The sequence below is a fragment of the Plodia interpunctella genome, chromosome 18 (genome assembly GCF_027563975.2).
Source record: "Plodia interpunctella isolate USDA-ARS_2022_Savannah chromosome 18, ilPloInte3.2, whole genome shotgun sequence".
NCBI lineage: Eukaryota > Metazoa > Arthropoda > Insecta > Lepidoptera > Pyralidae > Plodia > Plodia interpunctella.
Window position 1 is genome coordinate 8028429 of NC_071311.1, and position 20376 is coordinate 8048804.

General features: G+C 34.4%; 2 protein-coding genes and 1 non-coding gene across 4 annotated transcripts; all 3 read left to right on the forward strand.

Annotated features, from left to right (window-relative positions):
• Positions 1 to 2905: 2905 nt before the first annotated feature.
• TRNAQ-UUG (transfer RNA glutamine (anticodon UUG)) lies at positions 2906 to 2978 on the forward strand. The gene has a single exon. It is a non-coding gene; the product is annotated as a tRNA-Gln (tRNA).
• Positions 2979 to 4973: 1995 nt separating this feature from the next.
• Positions 4974 to 9604, forward strand: LOC128677548 (cuticle protein 3-like). The gene is made up of 4 exons (XM_053758482.1): positions 4974 to 5052; positions 6070 to 6274; positions 8222 to 8449; positions 9418 to 9604. Exons 1-4 carry the CDS (start codon positions 5044 to 5046, stop codon positions 9525 to 9527), a joined length of 552 nt encoding a protein of 183 aa, XP_053614457.1. The 5' UTR covers positions 4974 to 5043; the 3' UTR covers positions 9528 to 9604.
• A 4803-nt stretch (positions 9605 to 14407) lies between these two features.
• On the forward strand, positions 14408 to 19800 carry LOC128677816 (bromodomain-containing protein DDB_G0280777-like). 2 transcript variants are annotated; one of them, XM_053758934.1, is made up of 5 exons: positions 14408 to 14454; positions 15633 to 16073; positions 16607 to 16787; positions 17276 to 17506; positions 18633 to 19800. In XM_053758934.1, exons 1-5 carry the CDS (start codon positions 14446 to 14448, stop codon positions 18935 to 18937), a joined length of 1167 nt encoding a protein of 388 aa, XP_053614909.1. In that variant the 5' UTR covers positions 14408 to 14445; the 3' UTR covers positions 18938 to 19800. The 2 variants fall into 2 exon arrangements, with proteins under 2 accessions (XP_053614909.1, XP_053614908.1); XM_053758933.1 differs by lacking the exon at positions 14408 to 14454 and adding an exon at positions 15024 to 15152.
• The last annotated feature ends 576 nt before the right edge of the window (positions 19801 to 20376 follow it).

The window sequence follows — 20376 nt, forward strand, 5'->3', positions numbered from 1 at the left end:
TACCTTTCACTATTTGTATAATAAATAAATAAATATATTAGGACAAATCACACAGATTGAGCTGGCCCCAAAGTAAGTTCGAGACTTGTGTTACATACATATGTAGATAAACATCCATGACCCGGGCCAATCAGAAAAAGATCATTTTCCATCATGACCCGACCGGGGTTCGAACCCGGGACCTCTCGGTTCAGTGGCAAGCAAGCATTACACTTTACTTTATTACTGTTAGTTTTTTTTACGAGTGTAATTAAATACAAATAAAATAGCTAAAAGTTTTTTTTGCAGATAAGATATGAAGGCATAACGCATTGAAGTCTTTTAAAAACATAATTACTTGAATAAATTCCGACAACGGTGTCAGTAATAACACACTCTCGAAATAATGAAGATAAACAGAAGCATAGAAGAATATCTCTTCCATTCTTCTGTATATCACAGTTGCATTCATAGCCGCGACGCCTTCACGACCGGCATTGACGCAAAAATAAAAAAAAATCGTTAATATCCAATTTTATTAATATTTTATGAGCGGTAGTGCCCTGTCGTAATCCCTCTATGTGAATGCTGTTGTTATCTATCAGCTATCAGAGCTTATTATCTTTTAGTCGCGTTGTATGTATGTATATAGGTCAGAAATCACACGCATATAGAAGATACACGACTACTTTTTGGAGTAACAAACTTATTGGAGGATTCTTGGACTGAGGGCCTTACGTAAAATATCGTAACTCGCTTATTTGGTTTTCACAAAATCTAATTCCAACTTCCACAATTCTTTCGGAATGTTCACTAAATCCCAAGCATAATTTCATAGAAATTCAAGAAGTGGGACCTCAGTCCACACATACGTCTTTATGTTATTCATGTAGTGTTATATGTACAATTAGGGTGTACCCACGCGAATATTTCTCGGTTCGTCGAGTCTTGAAGGGTGAGAACTATTATTATGATTTAGATAAAATATGATTTACGCAAATATAATTAAAGGTACACTTATGTAAATACAATTCGTTTGTCTAATTAAAATAGTTGTTTAGATTAGTAGAAGATATAAGTGTGGCTTCACCCCAGTACTGAAGGTTTAGTTATTTTGATGAAAGCTTTACTAATTTTGAAAATAGTAATTAGATTAGATTTATTAGATAAGATTTATTAGATTAGATTTATTAGATTAGATTTATTAGATTAGATTTATTAGATTCGATTCACCCCAGAACTGAAGGTTTAGTTATTTTGATGAATGCTTTACTAATTTTGAAAATAGTAATTAGATTCGATTTATTAGATTAGATTCTGGCGAACACTGAGCGGGTGCCGAACTATGGCGTGATCCTGGATCCAGGTATCAGAATTTATTATTATCTCTTTATTATGTTCATTCCACGCGAAAGTACGTACTTGAAACTTAGAATTTATAGCTGATAGCTACCAAAGCTATGTAGCATTCCCGAGAAGGAATGCCATCTGGCTTGATTCCTGTTGTGAAGTAACAGCCGTGTGTTCATTATTTTAAGGTTTATTTTTACACTGATTCTGATCTCTTTTCGAATTATCTCTATATTATCCTCTCGTATACTCGTGCGTATCCGGGGCTGTGACGCCGCGAAACCCAAGGTCAAAATGATCGTATGCTGAAGCAGGAAACATCAATATCACGGTCCAATAAATCTAGATGTTTGATGCATGTTTTGGCATCAAGATGCCTATCCATTGCCATGAGTCAGTGCACCTTGACACTGCCGTGGGTGTAACAATGGCTAACTGATGCCACACCGAAAATAATTAAGCTATTGTATCGTAAACCAGGGACTTTGGAAATGTTTTGAGTGATATATATGGTGGTCAGAAAAGGCAACTGCACACAGTGTTCGCACTGTACTTTTGTAGTAATTAAAAGTTGATTTAGAGCCATACCTTCTTGTGCTTCGTAGCGCTCAATCGTCCTCCATCACGTCGACACATCCATGTGGATTTGCAGAACAACGTAGAGACATTGTATGTTTCAATGCAATCAAAAAATTTAAACTCTATAAGAAAAAACAACGGAGCCGCAACGAGCTGCGGCGACGCAACAGAACACGACTGAGAATTGGGGCATGACTCTTAATGCACATTTCTATTGGATACCAAAGAACCAACAGGCAACAACAAAATCAGTGTATATACAAGTCTATAACTTTAATAATTATATATAATAATTTAGTGTAGAATAATTTGTATAAATTATATTTTAAATCATTTTTTTTTCTCTAAAATCAATGGCGGTGCTAGTTTACAAGCAGCTAATCGAGAGGGATTAATCAAAACTTTGCAATCGTATCGCTTTTTTTTATGTAGCTATCAGGTCCCACTGGTGGGCACAAGCTTCCCACAAGCCTCCCATTTCAAATCCCAACCGCTTCTATATTCCTCTCTGGGTATTGCTATCCCTTATTCCGGAAGGCGGACAGTTCGTCAGACCACTGCGTTTTCGACTTGTCTTGCGTTATTTTGCAACATCACAAAAATGAATTCAATAATATCACGTGCAAGAATCGAAACGTCATTAATTACATACATTATTCGAACATAACAAATTCTTATTCTAGACATAAAGACCAATTTACAATTACTAAAATATTTAGCACAGATATCTTGATGATACATATATAAGCATCAATCGGTATTACTAGTTATTTATGTATTTAAGATGCAATACATTGCTTTATGGCAATTTGTGTTTGTATTTTGTTCATTATTGAACTAGATTCTAATTGGTTCATTGGTATGGATATATTCTAAAAGGTATTCGTAATATGATGATGTTTTTAACAATGCACGTTTGATTTATATCAAAATAACTCTAGTCGATTCAAAGTTGTTTATATATTTTTTTCTACTTTATAACAGGTTACACTTTGACGACCTCGATGGCGCAGTGGTAAAGTGCTTGCCTTTGAACCGAGAGGTCCCGGGTTCGATCCCCGGTCGGGTCATGATGGAATATGATCTTTTTCTGATTGACCCGGGTCTTGGATGTTTATCTATATATGTATTTGTTATAAAATATAGTATCGTTGAGTTAGTATCCCATAACACAAGTCTCGAACTTACTATGGGGCTAGCTCAATCTGTGTGATTTGTCCCAATATATTTATATTTATTTATTATTTATTTTATACACTGGTTTCAATTTCAGAAAACATTATTAATTTAAAATAACTAAGACATTTTTCAAGTTTGCAATTTTATTTATTTTTAAAGTAAAAAATAAAGTAAAAAACTTAGGTTTGAAATACTATCATCCGATAACTTATTAACGTCAAAAATTTATATAAGGTAAATCGGTAAATCTATTGCCGACTTCCAATAAAGAAGCGGCGCAACAAACTTCTCCGCAGCCTTTTCTCCAAAGACGTCAATTAACAAAAGTGACATTTATGATAGAAGAATGCCAAGCGGGTTAAAAATTAGTAATTAATTTGGATAATCCAATGTTAACTGTACCATCAAATACAAAATCACGATTGCAAATAATTTCTCAACACTGTTATCAAAATCATTACTGCAAATCATATTGGGATAAGTAACGCAAAAGGAGAAAATTACAATACTTAACGTTCCAAACAAAACAAACAACCTTCAAGCTATCAATGATGAGCTTTCAAAGCCCAATGAAGCTTATCGGAGCATCTGTTATTGGCCATCAATATCCAATTGCGATTGAGCAATTGTTACAATTTTTTTTTATATTGTTTAACTTTTGAGAGCGTTATGTTTAGTTAGCGGCCTTTTGACAGGATATTATATATATCGAATTATCACAATATGTTATACTATAAAATAATAATAATTATATTAGCTAAAACAAACTAGGTATATAAAATATGAATAACTATTTAACAACAAATATGTACAGTTTATAATATGGATAATAAATTTAAGCACAAAAGGAAACATTTAAAAAAGTCAATTCTAATTAAATTAATTTAGTATTTGTTATTTAGTTTTTAATTTTAACTTATAGCAATTTACATTGTAAATACTTTTATTCTTATCTGATTTATTTGTAAATTTAAAAATAAAATTATTCTAATTTAAATTTAAATCTAAGTGCGCCTCAAATTTAGATTTAAAGTTAAATTAGAAACAACTTTTTAAAAGTTTCATTTTGTGCTTATATTTATAGAGATATATTTTGTGATTATATTGATATGTAATATATAGGACGGTAGTGACAATTTTGTTGAATACCTAGATACAAATAAAATACATAGCTAGCGTGGCTAATATTTAGAAAACTTAAGAAAAATATTTCATCTGTTTAGGTAGCATTCATTATTAACTAGCATTGGGCAACTGCCGTTAGATTTTTGGGATAAATTATTATTTTCGCCCGCGGCTTCACCCGCACAAAAACAAATAATATATAACAAATTAACTTTCGTATTTATAACATCAGTTGGCATTTGTTACGTAGTAAAAAAAAACATTTCACCAAATTTTATAACAAACACTAAAAATATTAGCAGTTTAGGATAAATTTTGTTTGGTTCGGTGATTTTGTTACTTGTATTACTTTTAGAAATGGTCACACACGTGTTTAAACTCAAAATTGTAATTAAAAAACATAAGTAATAAATCTATATAAAATATCCGGTTACGTTGAAGTCAATTTTGTGTTCCCATAAATCATTGAAATCTTCAATCTAGTTCGAAAAATTAACATTCAATTATAAATGTTCAAAAAGTGTTACCATTAAAGATCAAGTACTCAATTTTTTATCGCAAAAGTTGACATTAAAACTAGTATATGGTCCTTAAAATCGTTTCAAATTAACAATAAATCAAATTGCATCTTGAATTTACGTCAAAAGCGTCCTAAAAGCTAATATATAGAGGCCAAATTTGCTTGAAACTAGGGCTAAGTTCCAATTTAGCGTAGTTAAAACAGACATCCTACGGATCAACCTTGACAGTGAAGATCATAATGAAGCTACTATAAAAACGACCCAAGATATTGGTAACTAACATTACTCGATTGAATTTCAAACGGACAACATGAAATTGGTTAGTTATTGTATAATTTTTGTAAACTAGTGCAAGTTCGGTTCGTTATCGACTGCAATCGATAATCACGAAGCCATTGTTGATAGTGATAAAACTGTTAAGTCATATTTGAGGTCACGATTTGTCACATCGAAGATTTTGGTGGTTTCAAATACTTATTTCGAAAGATTAATTTTTTTTTAATTTAACGTAAGGACAATTATGATTTTCGACGTTAATTATGGCTTACTATTTTTGAAAATACAAATATTTGTGCTATATGTTATTAATTAAATATTTTTTCAGTGTAAATTAATTAAAAAATTGTGTAAATTAATTAAATATTTTTTCAGTGTGAGGCTAACAAATTGCTTAATGCTCATTTACGTGTTTCAAAATCAATTACTTTTTCAACATTCAAATTGTAAATAATACTTATAGGCCTCTGAATAAATGTTCTTCTTTTATATGCACAAATTTTACCTTCTAAATTTTATCTATTATTGCATACATTTTATTTGCTTGTTTAAACTTTCTAGACAGCTTAAAAACTACCTTTTGGACTGAATGAATAAGGTTTTTCTTTTCTATCAAAACAGAAAATAGCAAAAAAAGTGTTTTAAGCTTTTGGTACAGAATCAAGAATGTATGATGGTTTAATTTTTATACGTCTCCAAGGTGGTGACAATGATGATGAATGAAAAACATCTTCGTCAAAGAAGGCCACCGCCGACTACTAACCAAAAAAGGAGAAAACTCGAAAAGTATTTTTTTTTAAACCAGAGCGAACAGGAAACTTTATATTTTTGGGAATTAATCCTTTGCCCGCCCCGACACTTTTAGGCGTTATATATTTTAAATGGCAGAATACGCTAGAAAAGCTGAGAACTTAAGAAGTCGTTCGCGTTTATTGTTTCCGACGGACGCCTAGGGTGTCGCCTAAAGTGACGCTTAAAGTGACGCCTAAGGTGACGCCTAAGGTGTCTATGGCATTTAAAGGGTTTCATAAAAAGTAACCATACATTTTCTCGTTTCCAGCTCATCCTAGCCTCCCTAGTCGCGGCCTGCACCGCCGGCGCCGGCTTCCAACAAAACTACCTCCCTCCTCAATATCGCACCGCCCCGACGTACTACCCGGAATCTGTACGGCCCAGGGCTGCGTATGAGAGGAATGCAGCTATACTGAGATCTGTCAATGACGCGAACGAGTACGGATATCGATTCGCGTACGAAACTGAAAATGGTGCGTGATTTTTTTTCTATTTTCTTAACAAAAAAACGTATCAATGAAATTCGTAGTCTCTTCCTACCCCCAATAAATAAACGACATCGTGACAATATTGTCAGTATTATTGAAATAGATCGATTGTTACAAATAAATAATAATAATAAAAAAAAACAATATTACGTGCTAACATGCATAATTAATAAAAAAAAAAAACAACAATGTGTATAGGTACTCTATTATTATTGCGAACGAAAGAATATAGCGCTACGGCCATGTACAACAATGTACAATTTAGCGGACCATGAGCTCCGATACTAAGCGGCTGTGGAAGTTGCTCAGATAGAGGAGACAACCAGCAGCAGTGTTCATCGGTCTGATCATACATTTGTGGTCGTCCAAATCAAAAGGGACCTTATAGCGTCCGGCACTTTGCCATAATTGCCGTTGTTTTGTATTCGAACAACGGCAATACAGACCTAAGTGTTTACCGCCATAAGGCCCCTTTTGATTTGGACGGCCACATTTATCATGGGGGTAGGCAGAGTCTAGACATTTCCATTTGCCAGGATCCTGACAAATTCTTCATTCATGGTCTTCGGTTATAGGTGCTAAAAGGAGATCATTAATTTCCTTTAAAAAAAAACTTACATATAATAAATATAAATATATTATGACAAATCACACAGAATGAGCTAGCCCCAAAGTAAGTTCGAGACTTGTGTTATGGGATACTAACTCAACGATACTATATTTTATAACAAATGTATACTTAGATAAACATCCAAGACCCGGACCAACCAGAAAAAGATCATTTTCCATCATGACCCGACCGGGGATCGAACTCGGGACCTCTCGTTTCAGAGATACATAAATATTCGATGAGACATTGCTTAATTAAAACAAATTAACGATAATTTTATGGTTGTCAACATGTCAACTCAACAAATTGTGAACACATCGTCAATTCTGATATTAACTTAGTGTAAACTAAACATGTGAGCGTTAACGACCATGTAATTAATAACAATTAGCTAATCGAAACATTAAGTGCTTTCGACTGACTTCGCTTAAGCCAGTTGATATTTAATGAATACATTTGTAATTCAGTCAGAGTTCCGGAGATAATGTAAATTTATATTTTTCTTTACATTTTGCTAGACCGTTTTCATTATGTTATGAAACACAAATTCGATTGTATGAATAAATCCTACAAATATTATAAATGCGAAAGTTTGTGAGGATGTATGTATGTTACTCTTTCACGCAAAATCTACTGGACGTATTGCCATGAAATTTGGTACACGGGTAGAATATAAACTGAAATAACACATAAGGTGCCTTTTATCCCTAATTTCCGACGGAAGCTAAGCCCCGGGGTGAAGCTAGTATTCCTATATGTTTTTTATAAAAAAAATAATTTAATTATTAGGTACAGTCAACAGCACATCAAGTTATGAAACTTGCATGAAACTTTAAGGCGCGGCAATAGCGGCGAGTTTGCAATTAATTTGGGTAGGTTGGTGCTGTCGACTGTACTTTGAATTTAAATTCGCGAACATAAATTATTTGTAAAATTAACTTTGATTAATAAAGCATGAAGGATTAATATACAGTTTAGCCTAGATAACTTGTAAATAATTTGCATTTGACGAATTCGTCAGTATTTCATATATGCGATGCGTATAAATTATTTGTAAGAATGTCATTACAAATACATGGCCGCAATATGAACTAATAGGAATGTATACTTATCTCCAATGTTGCAGTCCAACTAGAAAATCAAGGGCAAATTAATTTGGCTATAAGGCCAATCTTCTTGAAATTTTGCATACATGTAGATTGAAGTATAAAGAAGGACATTGGGTATCTTTCATCCCGGAAAAATAACTGTTCCGGAAGATTTACGCGGGCGTCCGCGGGACACAGCAAGTTTCTAATAAAAATAACTAACATGAATTCCAGGTATCCAAGCCGAAGAATCAGGTCAAGAAGCTAACGGTATACAAGCGCAAGGCAGCTACTCATATACTGGCGACGACGGTCAAGTGTACAGCGTGAGGTACACAGCTGGAGCCAATGGCTTCCAAGCTGAAGGTGCTCATCTACCAACACCCCCACCACTGCCTGAAGCTATTGCGAAGGCGCTGCAGGAAAATGCGAGAGACGAAGCTAATGGGATCTATGATGACGGTAAGATTCAATGTTTAAAATGGGTCTCTATCACAATAATGATTTTTAAGTTCTTACGCATAATGGTTTACGCATAACAATTTGAACCATAACTGACCTAAACCCAACCTAAAAGTCAATTATGCCACATTTACCCGTATGCCAAAATCAATTATGCTTTAAACCAAAATATTGTATGTCAAAATAGTTATGGCAAAGGACAATAGTAGAACATAATTTATGCGATAAAAAGTGGACCCGTTTAAAATATGTTGAAGCCTAGGAGATAGTCAAATAGGTCCAGTACAGCGTGAAGTACAAAGTAAGAAGAGCTAATGGTTTCCAAGCTGAAAGAATTCATTTACCAATGCTTACACCGGTCTCTGAAGTTGTTGCTAAGGCGCTGCAGAAACAGCAAAAACGAGAAACGAACCTAATGATATTTATCTTCTTCTTTTCACGCCAGAATGGATATTATAATGATGCTGTCATATAAAGATGCAGTATTACGTGATTCAAATTTGTTGAAGCAAAAGACTAAGAAGTGACGATCTAGTTTACAGCACACATATACACACAGCTGGTTCCAATGGTCTACAAACTGAAGGAGATTATTTACCAAAACCTACAAACCCCTTCCTGAAGTTATTGTCAAGGCGCTGGTGGAAATCGATTGAATTTATATTAATTTCATAGACCTGTGGCCTATTACAGATTTTATGACATTCATTTATGTCAATAAGTTTTTAGGAAAATTACATTTTTGACACAAATTTTTATTTTTGTCAAAGAGATTATCAATCAGTTATTAATAATACTCTAAAAAAATGAAACAAAACACTTTCGTGCTAGGTAACAAAGTGAGGGTTTTTGATATGATCACAAAGAAAAACAACTTGAGTGTTAATATTCATGAAACTAAACTGAACAAACGACAACACTCGCTTTTCTTATTTTTTATATAATTTTTTTTTTTTATTTTATTTTAGGAAGTTACCGCGACGGTAAATACGACTCGGGTACCGTGATCGCCGCCCGCGCATACCAACCACCCAGGCAGTACCTCGCCCCAGGCTTCAGACAGGGATACCGTTACTAAAAGATATAGGATATTCCAGTGCCATTTAGAATAAGCTATATAATATAATGCAATAAAGTGAAGAATATGAAAGATTATTCTTGGGTTTTATTAGATTTCATCAACTAGAAATATAAGTTTCAAAATCAATTCATTTATTCAGAAATTACGCCTTCACTGGCATTTTTTCACGTCATGTTCTAAATTAAATAATATTTACCAAATGCTGAGAAGAAATGCCGAAAGAGACCCATTTAAAAAGATTGGGTCCCATAACTAGGGTTTACCACTTTTTAAATGTATATATATATATATATATATTTCTCAATAATATAACAATGTTGAGTACATTGTTATATTCAGTCGAGGCAGTCGTCACTCAGATTTTATCTTTGGATGGTGTTGAGTTGCCTTTACCTTATGTGAGTGAGGCCTTAGCTGAATGGTATTTCATTGCCCTGGTAAGGAGCCTCCAAAGCAGCCTGGAATTCAGAGGAAATGGGATGATATTATTGCAGGGACAGTTGTCGAGGAGAGGTATTGAACAAAAATTCACGGACTGAGTTGGCAAGAGTTAAATCAGCATTAACTCCAGATCAGGTGCGTGGTGCATTGCATACGCTGCCATCACCTCAGCTTGGTACCTTAATAGATAACAATTCGTAAAGGATTGCCGCAGGTCATGTGTATGTGGAGCGCTTGTAGATGTTAAGGGATATCATCAAGGGCCTTAGCTGCCTAAGATGTGCTGGAAGATATCCAAGACATCATTCTCTCAATGATATTATCCGAGGAGCTAGGGCTGCCGCCAATATACCATGTATTTTGGAGACTCCTGGATTAAGTCTCAGTGATGGTAAGCGTCCTGATGGTCTAACAGAGGTAGTTGTCTGTTGTGGGATGCGACTTGTGTTAGCACTTTTGCCATTTCTCATATTAAGTATACAGATAAGAAATGCAGGATCATTTAATTTAAATGATGACGTGAAAAAGTGCCTGTGAAGGCCTAATTTCTGAATAAATTATTTGATTTTGATTTTGATTTTGGATCTGCGGCTGAAAATGCTGCCAAATTAAAACATGCTAAATATTCTTGCTTAGCAATAGCATAATATATATTTGTACCTGTTGCTTTTGAGACTACCGGCGTTTGGGGATCTGAGGCAAACATTTTTTTGGGAGAACTGGGCCGTCGGATTTCCGAGCGATCCAATGACAGACGCTCTATATTATTGGCTCAAAGGCTCTCCTTAGCAATTCAGCGGGGTAATTCAGCTACCTTCCGGGCCAGATTCGGCACGGAGTGGTCTCATAGATTAATTAATTTTTTGACGAAGCATGTTGCAGATTTTACCGTTGTATATTTTGACGAAGCTTGTGGCGGATACTTTTCTGTATAAGGGTAAGTATAAATTGTTGGTGTAAAATTGGAATAAAATAAAATTGTGTAGTTATAATTGTCAAAAAAAAATTAAATCTTAAGACTAATATATGCACGGTGGTGGTGCCGTTAAACACTCACATGGTACAGTTTATGAAACACAAACGTAGAAACAATGTAATTAGGTACATAATAAAGTACATAGTCAAAAGGTATACAGAATTTAAATTTATTATTAATATAATTTAAATGTTTCCCAAAAGTTATGTAGAAGAGTAATAAAAATTACATTATTTAAACGTTGAAGATTCGACCGGCTGATTGTCTAACGTCAACACTCTTTGGGAATGCTGCTGGTGCCTATCGGTAGTCGCTTTAGCTTTGACATTACTTTTGCATGGCGCCATCAGCTAACGGTTAAAGTCAGCGACCAAGATTTTCGCCCAGAAGTTTTTCTCTGTGCTACTAAAGTAACTAAAAAAAATGATAGACTGAGATAAAAAATAAATGGTAACAAGGACGCTGACAAAATCAGGTTTTATATTTTTTTCTTTTTGATTTATTAAGGAAATAAAATAGTCTGCTTTATAATTTATGACTTATCGTTCTCATGAAATGAAATAACATTTTAATAGATCCAATTTGTCGGTACGTCTGATCTATATTATAGAATTGTTTAAAACTAATGACTGGTAGTACATTTTGACATAATTATTTAATTACCCTGTCTTGCCAAAACATTGTTATGATTGTAATTTTGGAACTATTATGTTCCTCTAAAAAAAATCATGCCTATAAGTGATTATTGGACAATTTAATATAGTATGGGCCAAATAGAAATCTCTCTTTTATTCTATCATCCTCGCATAATTCCGGTTTCATTTTCGGCTGTGACACCCAAAGACTCGCGTGAAATATTTAATTGAAATGTTGAATGTTTGACATTAAAAAATCAGCCAACAAACTTTAAAAATTGCTTCTCATTCACTTTCAAAGATTTATATCCCTTGGTCGTCTCTAACGACTCTCTCTCTCTTTCTCTCTCTCATCATCTCTTTCTCTCACCATCTTCAACAGGAGTAGAGAGTCGAAGCCCAGAGTCCACCTTTTAAGAACTTCATCTCTATTTTGCATGATCGTCGATATTCCTAATCGTTAAGACCATCGTCACGCATATCATCCTTGACGACATCAAGCCAACATCTTGGGTTTGCCCCTTCTGCCAGGGCCGAGCGGGAGCGGCATAGCCAGACATTTGTTCCCTACGTATTTAGCTGATTTACGCAAGACTTGGCCGTACCAGCGCAGGCGGTAGCCTTCTACAATGTTCTTGATGTAATCTTCTTTTAGGCGTATTCCTCACGGCTGAGGTCGTCCGTGGTCATTACGTGGAATTATACACACACAACAACTTTCTTGGCATTATTAGTGGAGCGGTTGCCCATTGCCTTCTCCATTTCACACGCAAGTTAATAACCAACCTTGATGTATAATATCATGCATTCATATAATAATTTAAACAAAAGTTAAAGTAATCACAAACAAAGCATTATTATTACAACTCTTCAATCAATGTAAGTTTTGAAATTACTGTCACCAGTAATGAACACAAAATGTCAGTACCGTTAGCAAATTCCAACAAATAATATTATTAAGCGATGGCACAAGACTTCGGTTCTTATTCATAAAGTAATTACAGATTTCAAGTGTGTTGAAAGTTTGATACTTCCTCTACCGGGAATATATACTTAACAATATTTGCCTACTATTCTATAAAAATACTGGCCAAGTACAAGTCGAACTTCTGCACTAAGGGTTCCGTATCATTATTTATAAAAACGACAAAATTCCCATTTAACACTTATTGTTACTGTTCTGATATAAATTAAAATTTCATCTATTTATCTACTTTTGGGTACGGAAGCTTAAAAAGTAACTGACTGTACTTGTCAAACGTATTATCAGCTTATTATCGACATCACATTGTCATCTAGAACAGTACGCAACCACCGCGTAATAGAATTTTGGCAATTGCAGAGTTAAAAACGTCTAGAGTGGGCAAATTACGTAATTACTGCGACCATTGTTTATCTTGAGTATTAGTTTCTTTAAATTTCTGCAATCTTTGTTCTAGATCTTTTTTTTGCGTTCTGCATTAGACTTCCAGTACCTATGAGTGTAATGCAGATCAGTTTAGGTCACAAAGTGGATCGCTTTAAGAGAATTGTATTTTGAAGTCTAAATGTGCGAATGTTGTAGTTTAGAAATGAGTTTTAGAAATCAACAAGAATTCCAATGTGCGGTAAAACTACTGGAAGTATTAATCTGTGGTAAAAACAAAACTGGTTGACAATAAATGTAAATGTGTTTATTTATTGCATGTAAAATAAATAAAAATAATACTAATAACAATATATTTTTAATATTAATCAATTAAAATAATTTATGACACTACTAAAAAAATTTCAGACAATTTAGCGAATAAAGCGTTGAAAAACAATAATAAAATAGTTTTTTCAAAAATTTTTAGCTATCCTATTAAAACCTGAAAGTGGAAAGAAACTGATAAAATTGCCGTGTCTAATAGCCACGAGGTCTATACCAAATCTGTTCTACTTGTGCATCGGACAGACGCATCTCGTTACTGTTACCTAACAATGCCGCACTAGTGTCGATAAATCACAGGGCCACGAAAACTGTGGAGTAACGACTATTAAATTAAATTTCGAAGTTTAGTTTCGGAAAATATACTCGGACACCAGAATAAGAAATTTAAAAACATTTTCAATTCTTAAAAATATAAAAAATAAATAAATATATAGTAACAAATCACACAGATTAAGTTACCCCCGAAGTAAGTTCGAAACTTTTGTTATGGGATACTAACTCAACAATATTATATTGTATAATATATACATAAATAGATAAACATCCAAGACCCAGGTCAGTCTGAAAAATATCATTTTCCATACCTGACCGGGGTTCGAAACTGGGACCTCCAACGTAGTAGTGGCATGATGACCATCAGGCCACGGAGGTCGTCTTAATTTAATTCTTAGTTTAAAACGATCGGGTACATAAAATGTCTATTTTACCAAAATGACTACTTCATCAAACAGAAAACTTTTGCAAAATTTCTACTTTACCAAATCGATAACTTCATAAATTATTTTGTAAATGATATGTATGGATATAAAAAAGCGATTTTTAAGGAAACCTAGGTATGCGGTGTAACTTACTTTTGCTTTCTCATTTGAGCGTTGAGCGTCCTAAGTTTTTGTCTCCATTTCACACGTTCGTCGGCATCCCTAGATTTCAGGCCTTTGGCACGCATCTCATCCCTGACGACATCAAGCCAGCATTTCTTAGGTTTGACATTTGTTCCCTACTTGAACGGTATTGTTACAAGTCGCAACGTTAAGTGGTCACACATACACACACATGCGACTGATTACACTGGCGCGTGCTAGGAAATTTCGAGGTATAAAAACGTAACGATAAATATTTACCTTATCATTCAGTGATCATCACTCTCGGATTTAAGTGAATTTGGTGAAAATGAAGTTGGTCAGTGTCTGTGTAATTACCTATATTTTTAATAATGGTGTTTACTAAAATTTAGATTTTATCGTGGCGAAGCATTTTATGATCAAACTGACTTAATTATCACGTTTAAAAATCTGATTAGTTGTTAAGTTTAACCAAAAAACTGTTCATCTACGTAAATATAAATACAAAAGCGGAAATTAAAGTTAAAAATTTGGATCAAACAAATAAAGCACTAGTTGTAGCCTATGTTCGACCCCGGATCAGTTTTTTGATAGGCAGACAGACAGACAGACGCGGTAGAGGATTTTATAATATTCAAGGATAAGGATATTTTCTTTCTGTCTATAGTCCCCACCTGTCTAAAATTGACAACCACTCTGGACGTCTTGCTTTCGATTCCCAGTGCTGGAAAATATTTGTACTTGTGATCACAGATATTTGTCTGCGGTTCTGGGTGTGATGCATCCATTTCTGTATTTGTGTCCATTTGGCCAGACGATACAAGCTTAGTGCTTAGTGTGGTCAGTTGCGTGTCGTCGATTTATTTAATATTATATTGCTTTAGCGATAAGGCCGCAATTTTAATTCAATTTTTTTATGCACACCTCTGTATTTTTTACTGTGCCATAAATACATTTTTATTATTTCTTTTTTTTTTAAATCGGATGATAAATAAGTGCCCGTTCTTTTACATACAAGACTTTATCTTTAATATGGTGATTGTAAATTCAAACCATAATAATCGCCGATACTTTAATTCTGAAAATAACATGGAATGTCGAGAGCTAATAGATATATATATAATTGGCATGTGGTTCCGTTGTAGAATAGGACCACTACACAACCGTGGAAGTCGTACGAGGCGTCTAAGGGATACATAGCTACCATCAGCTGTGTAAAACTACGTGTTGTCAGTACATCTTGTGATCCTCCATCCAAATTTTCGCAAATGGAGCCATGTCATGTGTTGTTTATACATGTTGTGAGGTTGTCATTTGCATGGAGATAGGCGCCCAGTTATGTCAGCCATGACAGCTGAATCTTCAAAATTATAAGGTTTATTTTTTACACTAATCTCGGACGTCACAGCCTCAAATACAACCGGGAACAATAAAACAGTGTCTAGTCTTGTTAATGCAAAACGCAATGGTCAACTTTATGAAATAAATAAGCTAATACTACGAACCTGATTCCAGGTAACATTAATAATCGCATCCGCCGTCATAGCTCTCGCTGCAGCAGGGCAAGTCTTCACCGGCGCCAACTTCCAATCCCAGGAGAACCGACAGTTCGCACCAGTTGAACAACAATATCAACAAGAACAACCGATACAACAGCTACAACAACAGCAGCTACAGCAGCAGCAGCTACAACAACAGCAACTTCAACAACAGCAGCTACAATACCAGCAGCTACCACAACAGCAGCTACAACAACAGCAACTTCAACAACAGCAGCTACAATACCAGCAGCTACCACAACAGCAGCTACAACAACAGCAACTTCAACACCAGCAACTTCAACAACAGCAACTTCAACACCAGCAGCTACCACAACAGCAGTTACAACAACAGCTACCACAAACACAACAACAACAGAGGCAGTTTTTACCGCAAGCCAGGCCTCAACAGATAAAGGTATTTGTCATCGTCATTATACCATCGATTTAAGCTAAACGATTGTTGATATCCATTTTGATTTTGAGCTCATTTATTTGCCTATTTGCGTAAAGATAGATATTCATTATTTTTAATAGGCTTCATATTTTGATCCTAGAACCTTATTATAAGATATTGTTTACTAGCGTTTGCCAGCGGCTTAGCCCGCGTGAATTTCTTTGCAAAATCATCACTGATATGATTTTCATACAATTTTTTACCCCCTATTTATTCTCATCATTATACTCATTTCGGGTTTCAACATTATTACAATTCTATTACTACACTACTCTTTTCTTATTAATACTGTTTTCGGCTAAAAAGCTTTTGTCACCCTCCAGTTCTTCAACTATGTCCACACCAAAAATTCGTTCAATCCAATATTTCGAAAAGGGAAAAGACACACTTTTACATATAAGAATAGTACGGATTACTATACATCAATAAAAAATATTCTATATCAAGATATATAGAGAAATAAAAAGTTATGAAATCCGTTTTATGCATTCCAGAATGTTCCCCAAGCCCAGCCACTGCCAGTCTTGCAAATCAGGCCACTACTCAAAGGCCAGGTCGGGCCTCAGCTCCAACAACAGAACCAACGGGCCAGGCCGGAGCAGAATGCGAGAATCCTGAGTTACGTCAACGAAAATAACGTTCACAATTACCGTTACTCTTATGAAACTGAGAACGGTAAATATACAGTTTTATCTAAAAAAAAAATGTGGATGTTTTTTTAATTATAAAGATGGAGACTGAATTTTCTTTCTTATACGGTATTATATTATAAAAAAGATGCTCGATTCTGCATTAATAATTTTGTAATTTTGCAGTGCAACCAAGAAATAGGCTATGTTTCTCAAATCATCTGCAGCAAAATTATAAAATGACAAAATATATACTGCTGATTGTCATTCTTGAAAGCAAACGTATTATACTTACGCTTGATATATACAAAGATATTTTATTAACAATAACATGAATTGTATGAACAATTAAGAAAATTTAATCATACATGTTTTATCAGATTAGATATCTATAACAATGATAAGTTGTTTAATTATTCATAAAAAAAGTCACTTTGTATTCGAATTCCATTTAATATTCAATAATTTTTCAAATATATCATCGAGAACATCCAAAAACACATTTAACATTCTCAACTGATTTCAAAATTCCAGGCATCAGAGCCCAAGAGGTAGGCCAGACTGTCCAGAAAGGCACTCAAGCGCAAGGCGAGTACTCTTACACTGGCGACGATGGTCAGACCTACACTGTGACGTACACAGCCGACGAGTTCGGGTTCAGACCTCAAGGAAACCATCTCCCTACTCCACCACCAATTCCTGAAGCTATAGCCAAAGCTGTTGAGCAAAATGTCCGCGATGCCGCCAACGGGATCTTTGATGATGGTAAGATGTCACAATATGCTTACCACTAGTAAAATATATAATAAATTATAGAGTAGACAAGGCCAGAAAATTGAAAAAAATATGTATGTTAAAACTCTTGCCACTAGTTGAATATATAATAAATTATAGGGTAGATGACAAAATCAGAACATTGTAAAAAATATGTATGTTGTAGATAAAATAGTTTTTAAGATCATTGTGATAATTCACACACAATGCTGCTGGATCATTATAAGATTAAGTTGGTAATTAAGGTTGGTTGGAAAGTCCATTAAAAATATTAAAATAAACTCCACTATCTAATAATATAAGGGCCTTCGAATATTCATCAAAATACTTTGCTATCTCTACCCTATTATGTTTTTAGTTACATTTTTAGAGTAGCCTTATTTGCTCACGTTTAGTTAATTGAGTAAAGTTTACAACGGATTTAAGTGCTGTAGTAAATTGACCGTCTTAGGAGTGGCTGGTCACATAAAGGTTATCACAATTACCACTCTCCAACGACATTCAATTACCTATTTAAAATTGGGGCAAATTATTGTAAATTATGGTATTGATAATTTATATCACGTCTTTATACTTTACTTTTTGTGGTGTGTGATTCGGCTCTAGAATAGGACCACTCAATATCCTACCGTGGATGTCGGCTTGGAGGCGACTTAGGGACACACAACCTAGGCAGCTGATAGGCGATAATGGCATTCCCAAGGAAGGTAGACGACAGCCAGGCCGTCGGTTGTAAAATATTACTTCTGCTATTATTATTAGTCTTCGTGACATCACAACCCCGAACGCAACCGGGAAGATGTATGCTTGTTTATGATTTTACCCGAGCGAAGCCGGACGCGCCGCTAATGTAGTATAATATTAAATACGAGTAGGTTTAAGTTACGAGCCTATCGTCTACATAAAAAAATATTTAGCCCTTTTAGTTGATTGACTCCCATGGTGAGGAAGCGCTTGGCACTTAATATCTACTGGTCTTTCGCTGCTAGAACAGGATGGAAGACTTCATCTTCTTACCGAGTGTGTTTTAGCTAATACTGATATTGGAGTAAAGGACGTGGATAAGGTTATATTTTGTTCTCTTAATATTGATTAAATTATATTTCTACATTTCCAGGTTCATACAAAGAAGAGACGAACCAAGGAAACCAACTGAACGACTTCCAGCAAGTTGGTAATGTGCAACCAAATATCAAACAGGGTGGTAACCTACAGCAGAATCTGCAGCAAGGTGCCAACGTCCAGCAGAACTACCAACAGAGTGAGGATTTGCAGCAGAACTTCCTTCTGGGCAACAACTATAAGTTCCAGCAACAGCAGTTGATGGAGCAACAACAAGAGATGTTAGCTCCTGAACAGGATTATCAACAGAACAGTTTTCAGTTACAGCCTGTTCTCCTAGCTCAAAATATTCAGTGGTAGATTTTTTATGTTTTATTAGTGAAATAAGTGGCTTTTGGGTGCTTCCTTAAACTGTGACAGATAAGTGGGCTGAAAAGATTTGGATATTATTACTACCTAACTTAGAAGATTATTGAAAAGATTAAAAGAAATTGTGGTTATATCTTTCTAAAAAATCTATAAAGGGCACAAAAGTCAGGTATCGATTGAATAAGTACTTAAAAAGTGCAATCATGTTAAGACATAATAATGTAGACCTCAGGTCAGGTCAGTTGCATCTTAAACTGTTCATTAATAAAATTGAATCTTGATTGTATAATTGTAAGGTTCAAATTATAATGCTGACAACATATCTTAATCTATTTTTAATCAGATATTCAATGTCGTAATGTTGCCTAAAGCAAGTTAGCAAACAATTCTTGATGCTCTGTCAAATTAGGCTTCATTTGTCTGAACAATGAATTGTGATTATATAAGTTGTTTAATTGATGGTCTGTGTTGCATTGTTTAGACATTTGTTTTTCGGTAAATGTAAAAGAGTTTTACATTATTTTAGCTTAAATATATCGTCAAAATGTTCATATTTATTTTTACGATCATATTTTGTCGAAATGATCTTTGTGAAATGTCACCTCATTATCACTTTTTAGACATTTGCAACCTATTTTTTATTTTCATCTTTATCCAACGAAGCTTACTCGTATAATGTGAAAAAAATATATGACCTGCTCTGAGAAGACTTGATTTTCATAGCTGTTCGTATGTGATGACCACATCAAATGTGGTGCGACTGTAACTCATTAAGATGCCTAGTCTACAAGTTGATTAGTTTTAGAACTGTTATTCGTTGGTGTAATTACTTTAAATAAAATATTGTTGTATAATTCCCGTTTTTTATTTACTTGTTTTGTTGTTACTACAAATTAAGTGTTTTATCCAAATCCTAACTAATATTATAAGTGCGAAATTAAGTTTGTTTGTTGCCTCTTCACGCTCTGTCTACTCAACCAATGACGACCTCGGTGGCGCAGTGGTAAGGTTCTTGCCGAGAGGTCCCGGGTTCGATCCCCGGTCGGGTCGGGATGGAAAATTATCTTTTTCTGATTGGCCCGGGTCTTGGATGTTTATTTATTATAAAATATAGTATATGTATTTGTTATAAAATATAGTATCGTTGAGTTAGTATCCTATAACACAAGTCTCGAATTTACTTTGGGTCTAGCTCAATCTGTGTGATTTGTCCTAATATATTTATTTATTTATTATTACCAATCTTCTTGAAAATTTATATATATGCATACGTGTATTTTTAAGTATGAAAAAGGACATACGGCACCCTTAATCCTTAATAAATTATATTCTTCGTGTATTTTTTATCAGTATTTTTACCATGATTTTTTTTTTCAAAAAAAAATATTTTTGAAAATAAATGGCCATAGATGAACGCCTCCCTTTAAGAA